General features: G+C 32.7%; 1 protein-coding gene across 1 annotated transcript in view; it reads left to right on the top strand.

Moving 5' to 3' along the window:
- Positions 1-9330: 9330 nt before the first annotated feature.
- The window catches only part of NEO1 (neogenin 1), a 154638-nt gene continuing 148221 nt past the window's right edge, over positions 9331-15747 (top strand). The window contains exons 1-2 of the mRNA XM_015597664.2: positions 9331-9367; positions 10237-10554. Coding sequence (XP_015453150.1) covers positions 9331-9367; positions 10237-10554 — 355 coding nt within the window. The remainder of the gene's footprint in view (positions 9368-10236; positions 10555-15747) is intronic.

Below are 15747 nucleotides of genomic sequence, written 5' to 3'. Positions count from 1 at the left end.
ACTTAAGCAAAAGAATTTATCAGAACGAAGTGGGGTAGCTTAAATGATCAGTGGAAAGCTAAAGAACCAACAGTGTCCACTGTTTTGTTTAGACAAAAGAGATTATTTTTCTGAAATTATAACTTCTGGGGAATATAATTAATTTCAACTGACTGAATTTTCTTGAGTCCTTATGCCTAAGAGTATATACTACATGTTGCATAGTTTCTGGTATATTGTAATTATTTAGACAATCAGCAACCCAAATCAGTGTTTTTCTCTCAATATTTTAACTATTGCAAAAGTATCTAGAAATAAAGACATTATCCTATATAACAGTACCATTAATCACATCTAAGAAAATTAAAATTAATGCAGTATTATCAAATAAACTCTAAATTTACCCAATTATTTCCTAAATTTTTTTTGTAGCCCAGGATCCAATAAAAAGTTCATTTATTGCATTTGTTTCTCTTTCTTTAGACTCTTTTCATTTACAGCAGTTCTCTTGCCTTTGTTTTTCATGACATTGACTCATTCTTAAAGAGTTCAGGGCAGTTGTCTTATAGAATGTCTCACATTCTGGATTTGTGTAATTTCTTCATTCTTACATTTAGGTTAAACATTTTTAGCGATAGTATTACAATGCTTCTTACTGCAGCCCATTAGGATGTATATTCGTCAGGTTGTCTCATTACTGGTAATACTGAATTTCATTGCTTAGTTAAGGTGGTGGCCACCAGATCTGTCCATTATGAAGGTACATTTCCTCCTTCGTAATTAATAAGTAATTTGTGGATGATACGCTGAATCGTGTGACTGTTCTTTTTTCAGAAACATTTCTCCCAGTGCTTTGAATATTCATCAGTAATGAACTGATTATTACTGCAAGTTTTAATTAAAAGTTTCTAAAAAGACATTTCTGAATAGGTGTTAAAGAGAGAGTGCTGATAGTTGCTTAAAATCCTTTGTTACTGTTTAGATGGTAGACCAGTTTATATTTGACAGCCAGAAAGAGCTTTGCTTTGACCCTCACATCTGCTGTCATGATTCATAATCTGTTACCCTTTGCAGAAACAATGAAACTTTTTTTCTTTAGGAAGAACTTGTTTGTTTTAAAGCCTATTAAGAAAGAATTGCATGGTCCAGTGCAGCACCGTCCAATAGAAATATAAAAGTGCAAGCCACGTACACAATTTAAAATTTTCTATGTACCGCATTAGAAAAGGAAAAAACAGGTGGAATTAATTTTAATAATATATTTCATTTAAAAGAATATATCCAAAACATTTAAACATGTAATCAGTATAAAAATTGTTAATGAGATATTTTATATTCTCTGTGTGTGTGTGTGTGTGTGTGTGTTTATGCACGTGTGTACACTAAATCTTCTAAACTGGTGTGTATTTTATACTTAAAGCAAATTTTAATTTAGATGAGTCATATTTCAAATTTTCAATAGCCACATGTCTCTAAGTGGCTATTGTATTGGATAGTGTAGATTTAGTGGTCATGATATTGGGCACAGGGAAGTCAGACTAACTTAGTTCAAATCTTACCTCTCCATAGCTAGCTTCACGATTCTGAGAAAATTATTAATTCTCTTTGTGGCTCAGTTTTCTCATTGGAAATGGAGATAATAGTTCCTACCACTAGAGTTGGGAGATGAAAAGAATTAATACAGATAAAGCACTAGAACAGTGTCTGGCACATAGTAACTGTTCAGTAAATGTTGACTGTTATTATTATACCTTAAGACTTGGTCCCATAATTCCCATTCTGTCTTAGAAGTGTTCTTATATTTTGTTAGAGAAGCTAGGACTGGACTTTGGATCCCTTCACTTCTGTTTTATATTTTGTTTCTTGTCCTCAGTCTCCTGCTTTTACCTTTTTATGGTGACCTAGTAAACCAATGAGATGAATTAGATTTTCCAGGACAGATTTGTTATCAAGTCTTCCTTTCTTTTGTTACTATAATTCATTGAAATGAAATGGAAAACCCAACAGCTTTGTAAATAGCAATGAGTTAATGAAATATTTATCATTATTAAAAACCCCAAAAGATTGCAAAAGATTGAGGGCTGCAGTAGACTGGGTTGTTGCCTTTATCTTTGTAAACCTGCAAATACTTCTCAACCATAAAAGCCTATATATGTAATTGTAGCAGTAATACAGAACATTAGCATATGAAGTAGAAGTGATCTTGAATATTCATGTTTATGGTATGTCCAGTTCATAGTTATTTAGAATATTTCAAATTGGATAACTATCCATATTATATTAGGTCAAAGTAACTGTATCCATATTATATTAGGTCAAAGTAACTGTATTGAAGTTTTGCAGAGAAGATATCCTGTTTAAAAAGAACTTGACAATTTACTATGATAAAACATTTTGTACTCAGAATACTAGTGAAGTATTGCCTATGATAGAAAAAGATGACATTACTTAATGATCAAAGAAGTATTGAATTACAGTGTAAAACAGTGGCATGATTCAGATCTTTAGATTGCACCTCTGGGTTAATTTTCACATTATATTATCATTGAACCCATATTTTCATCATGCAATATAAAAAAGTGGAACTGAAAAATACTCTCGTTTTAGAAATTCAAAAGACTTTGCATCATGTATTAGGTGAAATGTCTTACTCGTAGAAGAGTCTTCTGGCCATAAATAACAGAAAGTTGCTTATAAGATGTTTTCATGAAAGTTCTATATAGTTAATGTGAAATTTCTTAAATTTTCTCATCTAGCAAAGTGAAAAATGACCGATACAAATTTCCTCCTATTTTAAGCTGAAATATAAATATTGCTAATATTGTTGGTATTTTTAACATACTTTTTAAAGAATTTCCAGGTAACTGTTCAGAACATCAGTAATATTGTTCGCAGCTTAATCAGATTGTACCACTTTTCTTGCTGATCAAGTAGAAATTATAAAATATTAATTATTTATGACATTTTAAAAAGTGATATTAAAACATTTTTACAAAGGACATTTCTGAAATCATCTGAATATAAAATTTTTGAGACTGAGGCTGATCTTCAAAAAAACAGTGGAGATGTAATGTTCTGCAAAGTCTCTACGAATCACAAACACTTAATTCCATCTTGGCCCAGTCACCTTTCTGACCTGTAGGATCCTGAAAAGGATACAAAAAATAAACAAGCAAAACACAGAAACAAACCAGTATACAAATAGCAAGTAGCAATGACAAACTAGGGTCATTTTAATATTCTCTTGTAGTCTAGCCTTCCAGTGGGGAAGATAGGCCTTAAATACAGACAGACAAAGTTAATTGCTGAGAAGAGCACATAAAGGACAGAATAGAAGACCAGGACCTTTTCTGAGATGGTTTTCAGAGAAGATTTCTGTGGAAGTGACAGTTGGGTTGAAACATGAAGGATGAGAAGAAGCTAGCTGTGTGTGTAACGGAAGAGTAGGTGCAGAGTGAGTGTTGAGGGGGAGGGGACAGCAGATGCAGACTTTAATTTGGGAAAACATGGCTTGTTCAAGACATTGAAAAATGTGGCCAGAGTTTATTGAGTTAGAGGGAGTGTGATGTGAGATTAGGTTGTGGAGAGGCAGGAACCAGATCCTATAGCCCATTTGAATGCCGTGGTCATGAATTTGGATTTTATGTTAGCTATAGTGGGGAGCTATTGAAAGATTAGAGAAGATGATTATACTCGGGTTTCAGGATCACTTAACATTATTTTACATGTAATTATCAAATGTAATTAAATGTAAAAAAAATGAATCCATGTTATTTTATGCATAACAATTTCTAAAATGTGATTGGTGAAAAAGTAAGGTGCTAGATATTAGTGATTTGGGGGCAAAATTGTAGGCTTTTGTACTATGAGTAGTTACTATTTATTGAGGACCTATTATCTGTCAAGCAATGAGGCAGGTGCTTTTACACATATCTTCACAGAAATTTCCTCAAAAGGAAGGCATTATTTTTCCTATTTTATAGGGGAGAAAATTTTAAACACAGAGAAATAAACTAGCATAGCAGAGTTAGGATTCAAAACCATGTCTTCCTGACTTCATTTTCCAAGTTTTTTTTCACTATGACTGTGTTTTGGGAAGGAGGAAAGTTGAAAATTGAGGATAAAGAAAGCACTCTTATAATAAATGTTTATTGAATGAATGAATTCAGATATTTTTCATTTTGGGCAGTGCTTGGGAAGGTAGATGCTGTAAATTAGAACAAACAATTGATTTTTTCTATTAGGGCATTATCCTGAAAAAGAATTTCGGATCCAGGTTTGATTAGGAGTTGACATTTGCTGTTCTTATGGTATATCTGTACCATAAAATTTTTGAAAGCATGTATGCATATCATACAATTTAAATAATTCACATAATATTAACAACTAACATGTATGAAATCCTCAGGAAAGGAATTCTGTATGCTCAGTAGATACAGTTTTTGGAGGAATTAGGTGTGCAGGGCGGAAAGAGGCTTGCGCTCTGGAGCTGGGAGCACTAATTGTTATGTAGCAAAACAGCGAGAAAACATTTGTTAACTCTTAAGTGTTGCCTGTTCTTTTTTAATAACAAGAATATATTTTGTTGGGCCCTTTGTAAAATCATTTTAACTTTGAAATTTTTAAACTTTTTGATTATAAATGGAGAACTTGAAGCAAGAAAGCTTGAGCTATATGGTGATAAATAGTGGACACCAAAAGATCAGAAAGAATGAAATGTAAGATTTAGAGACTGATTGGGACAGGATGGTCAAAAGTAACATTATTAAGGAGTAAAAGATATATGAAGTCCTTTGACATTAGTCTCTTAGCTTATAACGAAGAGATAATTTTCTTTGTATGAATAACATTAGACAGAATGCTAATATTTGTAGATGTTTACAATGCTTGTTTATTCTTCTGTTCTGCATTTCTACTATCAAACTTTGAATCTCTTTGGGCAATAAGATAGATTTCATTTTATTACTGCCAATATTCAAATACTATACATTGTTTTTTACTCTGGGTACAGTAAAATTTAGAATTCTTATTGGCCACACAGTTGAGTTGTGCAGTAAATGATATGATTTGTTGATAATTGAGGGTGGGGGGATTACAACTGAAATAAGTTCCCTGTGGCTATTTTCCTTTCATAATATGCAGTTCTATCAAGAAGTGTGAAATAGTCTATCAAAAGCTGAGGAATAGTCTGTCAGGAAGTGAGAGCTGTTCCATTAGGAAGTGAGAAATTTGCAGAGATCTGGGAATGTAGAAGAGATCGGACAGGATCGTTAAGCCTGTTTCAGAATAATTTGTATAGTCATAGTAAACTAAAATTAAGCAAACTTAAGTGAATAGAGAATCAGGACCCTGGTAAGATGTTAGGACAATTTCTAGACAAAGTCAGCCAAGGAGTGAGTGTCTGTAACTCTTCGACTGTGACAAAGGAAAAGTGGTTCAAGAACATGGTGATAGATCTTTTAAAAAATAATCTTGTTTACAACAAGGAATTAGTCACTGATAACAACAAAACTTTTTTTTTGTTATTAAAAATAAAAAGATGAAAAGAAGAATGCATAAGCAATTGTTCTTATTAAAAAATGTAAACAGTAAAAAAATCCATGGAGTAAAAAATACTCCCTGTATGCTCTACATCAGCAGCTCAATCCCAGGGAGAAAGAACTGTTTACTGTTGAGTATTTATTCTTCTAGACTTTTTCCTATGTATTTACATTTAAATTTATGCATACACACGTATATATGTATGCATATATATTTTAATGTAAGTACTATAAAGTAGTACACATACTTTGAAATTTGAAAAATTTTTATATAGCATACATATATATCTTTACAATCTTTCAACCTCAATATATGAATATACTCCAGATTTTTCATATTGTCCCCTTCCTGTGCAAACTGTATATAAAAGTCAAAATAGCTTTTTTTTTCTGCTTAAATAAACAACAGTACTTCTTACATGAAATATTCAGACAATACCAAAGGTGAATGAAAAAAGTAAAGTTCAACTGAAATCCCGAACCCCGAGGTAATTCTCATTTTGGTGACTTAGTTTTTTAAATGTATCCTTTTAGGTGTAAATAGACATATACTCACATCTACCACATAAATAAGTATAATATTTATAAATGAGTGCACACAAGTTTATTTTTATCACAAAATTATTCTAAATGTGCTTGAGTATTTTTATCTCCCTTTCTCACTCCCACCCCAGCTTCCTCCCATTCTTACCCTCCCAGTTACCATGGTGACAACCTGGTACACACTTTCTTACCTTTCTCAATGTCCATACAATCATATGCCTATGAAATTATATAATTTACACTTGTCTGCATTGTTCATTTTTCACAGAACTCAATCTAGACTATTTGAAACATAGTTCACTCATTTTTTGCTGGCTAAATATCCTAAGGCAGGACTCGGTAAACTACAGACAATGTATAGCCTGTTTTTGTAAATAAGGTTTTATTGGAACTCAGCCTCACCCATTTTTCTATTGAGTAGTGTGACCTTTTAAATTCTTTATCTGTTTTAGGTAATTTATTTCCCCCCAGTCTTATCTGTCTTTTGCTTTGTTATATTTTGCCGTAAAAGTTGCTTTTTTTAACAAAAAATTTAATTTAAACACAATGAAATGAAGCCTATATCTTTTTCAGCTTTGAGGTTCTCTACTTTGATTTAAAAGGTTGCCTGACTTCAGGGTTATCCCTGTATTTTCCTAAAATTTTTATTATGGAATTTTTTCATAGGTATGAAATGTGTGTGTGTGTAGCATCACAGTATAGTGTGGTTAAGATCATAGACTCTGATTCTATTATTTACTGCCTCTGTTCCCCCGGACAAGTTACAGCTTTCTCCTCTTAACTGGGAATGATAATAGTACCAATCTTATAACAGTGGTTACTATGTGGAGAATGTTTAGAACTCTCAGTGTTGGATACATATGAAACTCATGTTGTGGGTAGGCATCTTATTTTTCTCATATATGGATAACCAGTTGTCCTTGTAACATTTACTGAGTAGTTCATTCTTTAACTCAATTGATGTATATTAAGTTTCCAAATACACATAATTCTGTTTTGGAGCTCTCTAGCCTGTTATGTGGCTCTGTTTATTCCTGTTTTAGAGCCAGAGTAGCTTAATTACTGTAGCTTTCTAAATACTGATGAGTGCAGTCCCTTTACTTTATTCTTCTAAATTATTGTGGCTCTTTTGGCTTTCTTTGCTCTTCTATATAGTTTTTAAAAAACATCAAAATTTACAAAATACTGTTCGTTAATAAACTTCATCATGGAAGAGAGTGATATTAATTGGGTGGTTTTGGAATGGAACCTGTGGTCTCATTAATATTTTAAGCACTGCAAGTTTTTAGAAGTTGTCTGGTTATATAATTTAAAGATTACTACCATCCACTGTGCTAGGTGGGCATTGGGAATATAGTGAATAAAAACACTGTAGAAAGATAGATTGTAAGCCTGTAGTTTCCATACTGTACCCTGAAATACCTCAGAGAACTCCCTAGGCATATTTCAAATTTTCTAGGGAAACATACCAACATCTGTTGGACACCATGCAAACTTCTAGGCCAGGGTAGTTCACAGTTTTAACAATGGACTGTGCTTCCTTCATTTTGATGCTGCGATACCTTTGTGAAATTGGGTTTTTGGTGGTTGCTGTGATGAAAAGCAAGTACCATGCAAAATCATTGTGGAACAGGAAGTGAGAATGGTAGTGTCCAATGTGATTTCAAGGTTTGAGAAGTTGTGCAATGCCCAGTAGGTTCACACATACCATAATAATTTACTTGTTATTTAAAAATGAAATTAAAATATTTCTCAATCTATGTGTATTATTTCAAAAGGGTACTAACTTGTTAATGCGAAATATTTATCATTTGTTTGAACCTATTAAATAGAACTGTTATGTATTCATTTTAGCATAGGGAATTTGTGAAAAAAAATTACTAAGAAAATAAGGGCACTAAGAGCTGAGAAAGTCGAGGAACCTCTCTCCCTTAACAAAGTATTACAAATATTTAAAGATTAAGAACATTTGAAATGCTACTTATGTATTGTATGCCATGCCTGCTTATAACAGGGCAAACAGCATTTTTGAGAAAATGATGTTTAAGCTGAGCTTCAGGTTGAAGATGAAGAGTTAACTTGGAGAAGAGAGGTGGTGGGAATAGCTTGTGAGAGGAGGTCAGGAGCTCTGGGGAACTGACCTTAGAGGGCAGCAGGCCTTAGAGGGTGAGGGTGATACAAGGTCAGGGTGGAGCTGGAAAGCAGGCAGAGGCCAGGTCACAGTGACTGTAAGTTCAGTTAAGGAGTTCTTTTAGATTGTTTTGTAAAAGGCAATGTCAAGCCTTTGAGGGATTTTAAGTGAAGAGAGAATATCTTACTGTACTGCCTGCTTACTGTGAGAGAATAAAATACAAAGGTACTATACATAAATATTTAAGTAGCACTGTATTCAAAGTAATATTGAGTGGATATTTTCTGTAAAATTTTGAAATGCCTTGATTTTCAAAGGCATTTGTAAATTTGCCTGAGTGATTTTTTTTCTTAATTTTTTGAACACATGTACTCTTATTCAACTTGGTTGATATTGATATGGACTTTTAAAATGAAATTAACTCAAGCAAAATAGAATGTTAAACTGTAAAACATTTACATTGGTATAATTTTTTTCAAATGGCAAAAACAATTTTCTGAATTTTAAAATTACATGTTTTATTAATATATTTAATAAAATATTTTAAGTTGTTAATTCAGATATTTTATTGCCAACCCAATACATTTATCTCTTTTAAGTTTATGAGTTATTTAAATCTGGGCGGTGTAAAAAGGATTTAATACTTCTACAGGAAAGATAGAAAAGTGATTTCTCTTATTTTAGCTATCATTTTGTTCTGCTGTGGTTTATATTTTGATTTATTTTACTATAGTGCCAGTAAATTAATGCAATATTTTATAATAAGCACATTACTGCAGGTTACTTCAGAAAAATTTCTAAGCTCATTTTCAAGAGTTTTAAAACTGGAAGAATTAATTTCATATTCATCAAATGGGGATGGAAATCCCCCTTGTGGTGTTTGGGAAAGCATGTTTGGTCTGTTTGTAATTTACTTATCATTGTAAGTGTTGAAAATGTTAAAACAAGTGAATATTATTCTCTTCCCTCTGCCAGTGTGTTTTGTATTTATTTAGAACCATTCTTTACTGTTCATTAAGAATTAGTGTCATCCTTTAATTGATAATGTAAATAAGTTACAAAGATAGGAGAGTGTAGATATATTTGAAAAACAATCTTTATTTCATTTATTTGCCTAAGCCTCATGTGATTGTTCACATGAAGAAATCCAGTTATAGCTTGAGTTGTTCTCAAGGTAATTGGTCAGTAGTTTTCTTGAAGAAAAGAGATAAAGCTTTAAAATGGAAAGCTCACTCTGGCTTAGAATATAAGGTTTATATCAAATATTTTCTTTAAATTATGTTCTTTCCATGCTCAAAGAACTAGCCAAGTACTTAGAAAAATTGAACTGATACCTCTTGTGCTCTTTACACTAGAATGAATTCTAGAAGACTAAATGGAAACCACAAAAGTACTAGCATAAAACAAAGCTGAATTTTTAAATAATCTTATGATAAGACTTTTTAATGTATAACAGATTTAATTTTATGGAGTTAAAATTTATTTTCTTATGACAAAAATCATAGTCAAAATGTAAAAAAGAATATTTGTAAAACATGATAACTATACCGGAGTTTGCTTTTAAGTCAATAGGATGAATATACCACTAGAAAAAGGGACAAATTGTATGTATAGTGAGTTTATGAAATATAACCCGTAAACATAGAAAAGATGCCTTATTAACAAAGAATCATTTCAATTTTCTACCTCCATTATGTTTCATAGAACATTTTGCTTTAAATACAGTAATTTTAAATATTTATAAATCCCATTGTATGGTTTGAAGTAAAGCTTTTATTAGATATTCCTACCATCTTACAAGAGTTGATTTTCTCAGCTAGCACGGTCTTTTTTCCTAATGTTCTTCTAAATCAGTCAAATTTTGATTTCCTAGTAAAAATAACTTTTATTTATTAGATATCATAGTGAAATGACTGTATTTATGTATCATACCCAAAGAGCATAACCATTTATGAATAATTTTTGGACATACTATATTTTCTTAAAGAAATAGTAGAAGAAAATTTTGCTTAACTTTGTTCTATTTCTTTATTATTTTTGTAGGATCCAGCATTCGAACATTCACTCCATTTTATTTCCTGGTGGAACCAGTGGATACACTCTCAGTTAGAGGCTCTTCTGTTATATTAAATTGTTCAGCTTATTCTGAGCCTTCCCCAAAAATTGAATGGAAAAAAGATGGAACTTTTTTAAACTTAGTATCAGATGATCGTCGCCAGCTTCTCCCTGATGGATCTTTATTTATCAGCAATGTGGTGCATTCCAAACACAATAAACCTGATGAAGGTTATTACCAGTGTGTGGCCACTATCGAGAGTCTTGGAACTATTGTCAGCAGAACAGCCAAGCTTACAATAGCAGGTAAGTTTTTTAAAGTTATTTATTTATATTTTCAATGTTTTATAAAGGGTAAATCTTGATAAAAGCAGCATTATCCTAGAATTTTCATTTAACTGGTAACAGATGTGCCCATTTAACAAGTATCAGTTGAGCATGTATTATGTAGGGCTTGCTCGGTGTTGTAGGGAATAAGCATTTTCCCACTTTCTGATGATTTAGATAGCTTAAGGATGCTATCAGAAGTACTGAACTTGGAAATGACAGAGGACGTTGTGTAGGAAAATTGAGTCACTTTGATTGCTAACTTTTATCTTATCCAGTGTAACCATTTAGTATGGATTTGTAAAACTTGTAGCATAGCCAGAATCTTGGTTCCTTTATATCTTAACCAAGGAAATGACAGTTAATTGGATAAATTATTTAAAAATCTGTAGGATATATAAAGGTGAAGGATAGAAAGTTTTAAAGAGAGAAACATTCATTTCCTTTTAGAGCATACTTATTTGAAGAATGATGGAAAGTGTAGGAAAAATTAAGGCTCTCGAAGTAAGATCTGGTTCCTAAGTGAGTCATACTTGTTTTGTAGTAGACACTGGTGTTCCTCAGTATTTCTTCATTTGAATACCAGATTAAGTAGTTAAATTTTGTTAAGGTTCACTTTGTACAAAATGGTATTATCTTTAAGTCTTATATTTTATACTCACCTTTGTGAAATGTTAACATGTGAAAAAACAAGTATAACTAGCTTCTCATTTCATTTCCACTCCTGGTTCATGCTCCCATCTCGTGCTCACTCCAGGATGTATTTGCTCATTCATTCAGAATATGATGGCTCTTTTTCTCTTTGGAGCCAAATGCTCAACGTTGAATTAGTGTGTGATGTAAAGCCACTGTAGTTATTCCATAATCACAGACTGAGGTTGGGAAAGTGAAAGAAGAAATAAATCAGTCTTTTTGACAATTTGCCTTTTCTCTTTTTTCTCCTTTTAAAAATGTATTTGGCAGGCTTTCTACAACATACAAGTTAGCATTATGACTTCCCCTATAATGTCACTTAGGTCAGCTTCTGTGTATCATTTATGTTCTTAAACTGGGCTTTAATTTTGACTACTTGCTCTCAGCTGTCCCCACATCCAATCACCAAATCCAGTGAATTCTTGCTTCCTAATTTCTCTGTACTTGATCCATATTCTCTTTCCTGAGTCTACTCTTTGTCATCTCTTACCATAGCTTTGTAACTGCTGCCTCATTGTTTTCCTCCTCCAATCTGTTCTCTTTCTCTTCCTTAAGTGGCTCTCCAGTAACGACATCAGGTTAATGTCTAAACTCTTTAACAGGCCTCTTGAGTCCTTTCATGAGCTGGCTTCCACTTCTCTAGCTTCATTTCTTATCACTGCACCCTGCCCTTGCCTCTATCACTACTTTCATTCTCTGCCTCTGGCTTTTGCTCATGGCTTCCCCACTGCCTGTTAATTCTGTCCTCCACCTTTCCCTTCTTTCTTCTCCTCTGCTAGGTTTGTCCATTCTTCCTCTTAGCTTTCATATTTTTTAGGAATTGTTTTTTGACCTAATATTTAATTAAACAGGCAGTTTTAATACAAGATGATAAATTCTTTGGCTGCAGACAAGATTCTATAGGAAAGCTGTTTAACCTGCTCTTGGCCTAGGTATCAGGAAGAAATAATGTCCAAGCTAAGAGACGAATAGAAGTTATTCTTAATAGTTACATGGTATTTATCACATAGAAAGATTCTCTTTTTGATGAACAGTTAATGGATAAAAAATTGTTTGCTGTTATAGGCAATATTATTGTGAACAACCTTTTGCAAATCTTTATTTCTATAGAATAGATCACTAGACTTAGCAATTCTACTAATTGCTGGACCATAGGGTATACTTTGTATGTGTTTGTATAATTTAAAAAGATAGCGCTGGACTGTTTGGCAGTTCCTCAAAATCTTAATCAACCATATAGTTACCACATGATTGAGCAATTCCATTCTTGGGTATCTGATACTCAAGAGAAATGAAAAGATATGTTCACAGAACAATATGTACATGAATGTTTATAGTAGCATTGTTCATAATAGCCAGAAAGTGGAAACAACATACATGTCTATTAAGTGAAGAACAGATAACCAAAATGTGATACATTCATGCATAGAATATTATTTGCAATAAAGAGAAATAAAGTTCTGATATGTACTGCAGCATGGATAAGCCTTAAAAGCATTATGTTAAGTGAAAGAAGCCAGTCACAAAAGATCATATGTCATATAGCTTCATATATATGAAATGTCCAGAATAGGCAAATATATAGAACCAAAAAGTAGATTGGTGATTTTCTGAGGACGAGGGGATTAAAAGCATGGGGGATGGGGTGGGAAGAGGGAAGGTATGGGGAATGGCTACAAGTGTCTACAGGGTTTTTTGGGGGGGATGATGAAGATGTTCTAAAATTGGATTATAGTGATGATTGCACAACTCTACATGTAATAAGACCATTGGATTGTGTACTTTAAATGGTAAACTTTACAGTATATATATGGTATGTCAATAAAACTATTTTTTTTTTTAAAAAGGTACTGCCAAATTTCCATTCTAAAAGACTATTGGTTGGAGTTCTTTGATTGCAAGCAGTAGAAACTGATTCTGGTCAGTCAAGCAAGAAGGGGAATTTTTGAAAGAACACTAAGTAGATAGTTCATAGAATTAAATATGAGAGGTCTTTTTCTGTGGATCTCATTTCTCCACAGCATAAAATTGTTTTACTGCCTCGGCTATAGGTGTTTTGTGCTCAGTGGTGGGAAACCGGGTGGTCTAACTACAGACATTATCAATTCCTTCTTGGCAGCCCCATTCCCACTCTCTTTTTTTCCTGCAGTTCTCCAGAGGCAGCAGGACAAACTGGCCTCCTGCTTGTTGAGCACAGGACGCTGCAGCATCTTCTGCGTTACTGTCATTTACTGGTTCCTCCATCTGCTTTCTCTGTTCATAAACTCTTTGAAATTTCTTGTCTGCCAGTTCCCCGTATGTTGTTGTGGATTTATGTTTTTTTTAAATTACTCATTTTCATAAGACCTAAGGAGGGAGAATATTTTGACTTTTAAAAAATAGAACTAGCTCTTGGTTTTATATCAGATTCCTTTTTTCCCTTTTGTTAGTTTCTGTGCTTATCTTTATTTCCTTTCTTCTAATTTCTTGGTTTCTGAGAAGTAGATATTTGGTTAATTTATCTTTATTTCTTTTCTCCAAAAATCCCTTTGAAACAAGAAATAAAAAATTTGTAGCACAGCTAGATGAACTGTAAATGTATATCATTTACATATAGACTAATTAACCATCAAAAACAGAAGACCCGGATTGTTTCTAATAATTTAATATGTTGGTCTTTATTGTTTTTTTACTTCTTTGTTTTTCATTTTATTTTATTTTATTATTAGTTTCAAGTATACAATACATTGGTTAGACGTTTATATAGTTTATGAAATGATCCTCTTGATTACTCTATCACCCATCTGGCTCTACACATAGCCATTACATTATTGCTGACTGCATTCCCTATGCCATGCTCTCCATCCCCCAATACTGTCTCAACTACTAATTTGTACTTCTTTAACCCTTCACCCTTTTCTCCCTTTGTTAGTCTTTAAAGAAACATTTTATTGTATTCTGAGCATGTCAGTCACTTTTAGATATTATTAGTAATAATAGTAGCTATGTTTGTTGAGTATTTATGTGCCAGGCAAAATGCTATATTTGAATTATTTGTTAAGTGTTTAACCTTTTTAACAACCCCATGAGGCCTGTTACTGTTATCATTTTACTGATGGAGAAACTAAGGCTTAGAGGTTAAGCAACTTGCCAGTGTCACAGTCATAAAGCTGTGGAGCTGGGATTTGGATTCAGATTATATGACTCCAGAACTCATGCTCTCAACCACTGTATTTTGTGGCATCTATAATCTATGACTGCATTTTTTGGTTAATATTTTATTTTGAAATAATTTCAAACTTATGGAATCATTGCAAGAATTAAGAATCTCATTATAGTCTTCACTCAGATTACCTAATCTGCCTTATCACACACACTGCCCCCCAATATTCACATACCCAAATAAGTTTTTTCTGAATGGTATCCTGAACCATTAAGATTAATTTGTAGACATTACCCCTACCTAAATACTTCCATGTATGTTTTCTAAAAGCGCAGACATTCTCCTAAATAACCATCCTTCAATTTTAGGAAAGTAACCATAATACAATACGACCATTTAATCCATAGATACCATTCATATTTCACTGGTTATATCAGTGTTCTTAATAGCAAAAGAACAAAGTCAGAAACTTACCCCCTTTTCTTTCTGGTCCAGGAGTACACATTTTACTTAGTAGTTGTATCTCTTTAGATTCTTTCAATCTCAAACCGTTCTTCCTTTTCTTTATCTCATTTTGGGTTTTCTGATTCTCCCCTAAGAATAGATTCAGGTCTTACATTTTGGGGAGGAATATCACAGAAGTGATGTTGTGTTGTTAATGCATCATAAGAGAAAGCATGTGATGTTTTGTTATTACTGGTGATGTTAACTTTCATTACTTAGTTAAGATAGTTTATGCTGTGTTTCTGCACTGAAGTTAATAAGTATTTTGTACTTTTATTAATTTTGGTAAGAGATAATTTAATAATCTGTAAATATCCTATTCCTCATTCAACTTTCACCTATTAGTTTTAGCATTTATTCATGATTCTTTCCTGCATTAATTATCATTATCTCAGATTTAGCCAGAGGAAACTCAGTTTGACTTCTGTGTCCTTTTGATACATCTATATTGTTCTTTGGGTACTTCCTTACTTCCTGTCACAAGACATTCCAGGCTCATCTTGTACTTTCCCTATTCCATTCCTAGAGTCAGCCATTTCTGCAAGGAGCATTGATGCCTTGCAGTAGAGAATGGTAATTAGAAATCAAGATTGGGTCATCATATGTACTCATTGCCACTGGAGTGACATTGATTCTGGACTCTCTGAACAGAACTAGGATATGTATATGTGTAATGACTGTGTATGAAATGTATATATATTTCACACATACATTTATATCTCTATATATCTATAATTATGTAATTATATAAAGCTATAAGTTTATACTGATACCTCTATTCTAGTTCAATACCATGGGATTTACTCTATGTTTCTGCTATTTCATATATGTAC

This window comes from Pteropus alecto, unplaced genomic scaffold, assembly GCF_000325575.1.
Source record: "Pteropus alecto unplaced genomic scaffold, ASM32557v1 scaffold38, whole genome shotgun sequence".
Taxonomy (NCBI): Eukaryota; Metazoa; Chordata; class Mammalia; order Chiroptera; family Pteropodidae; genus Pteropus; species Pteropus alecto.
The sequence above is the reverse complement of the archived record's forward strand: the minus strand, read 5'-3'. Positions and strand labels throughout refer to the sequence as shown.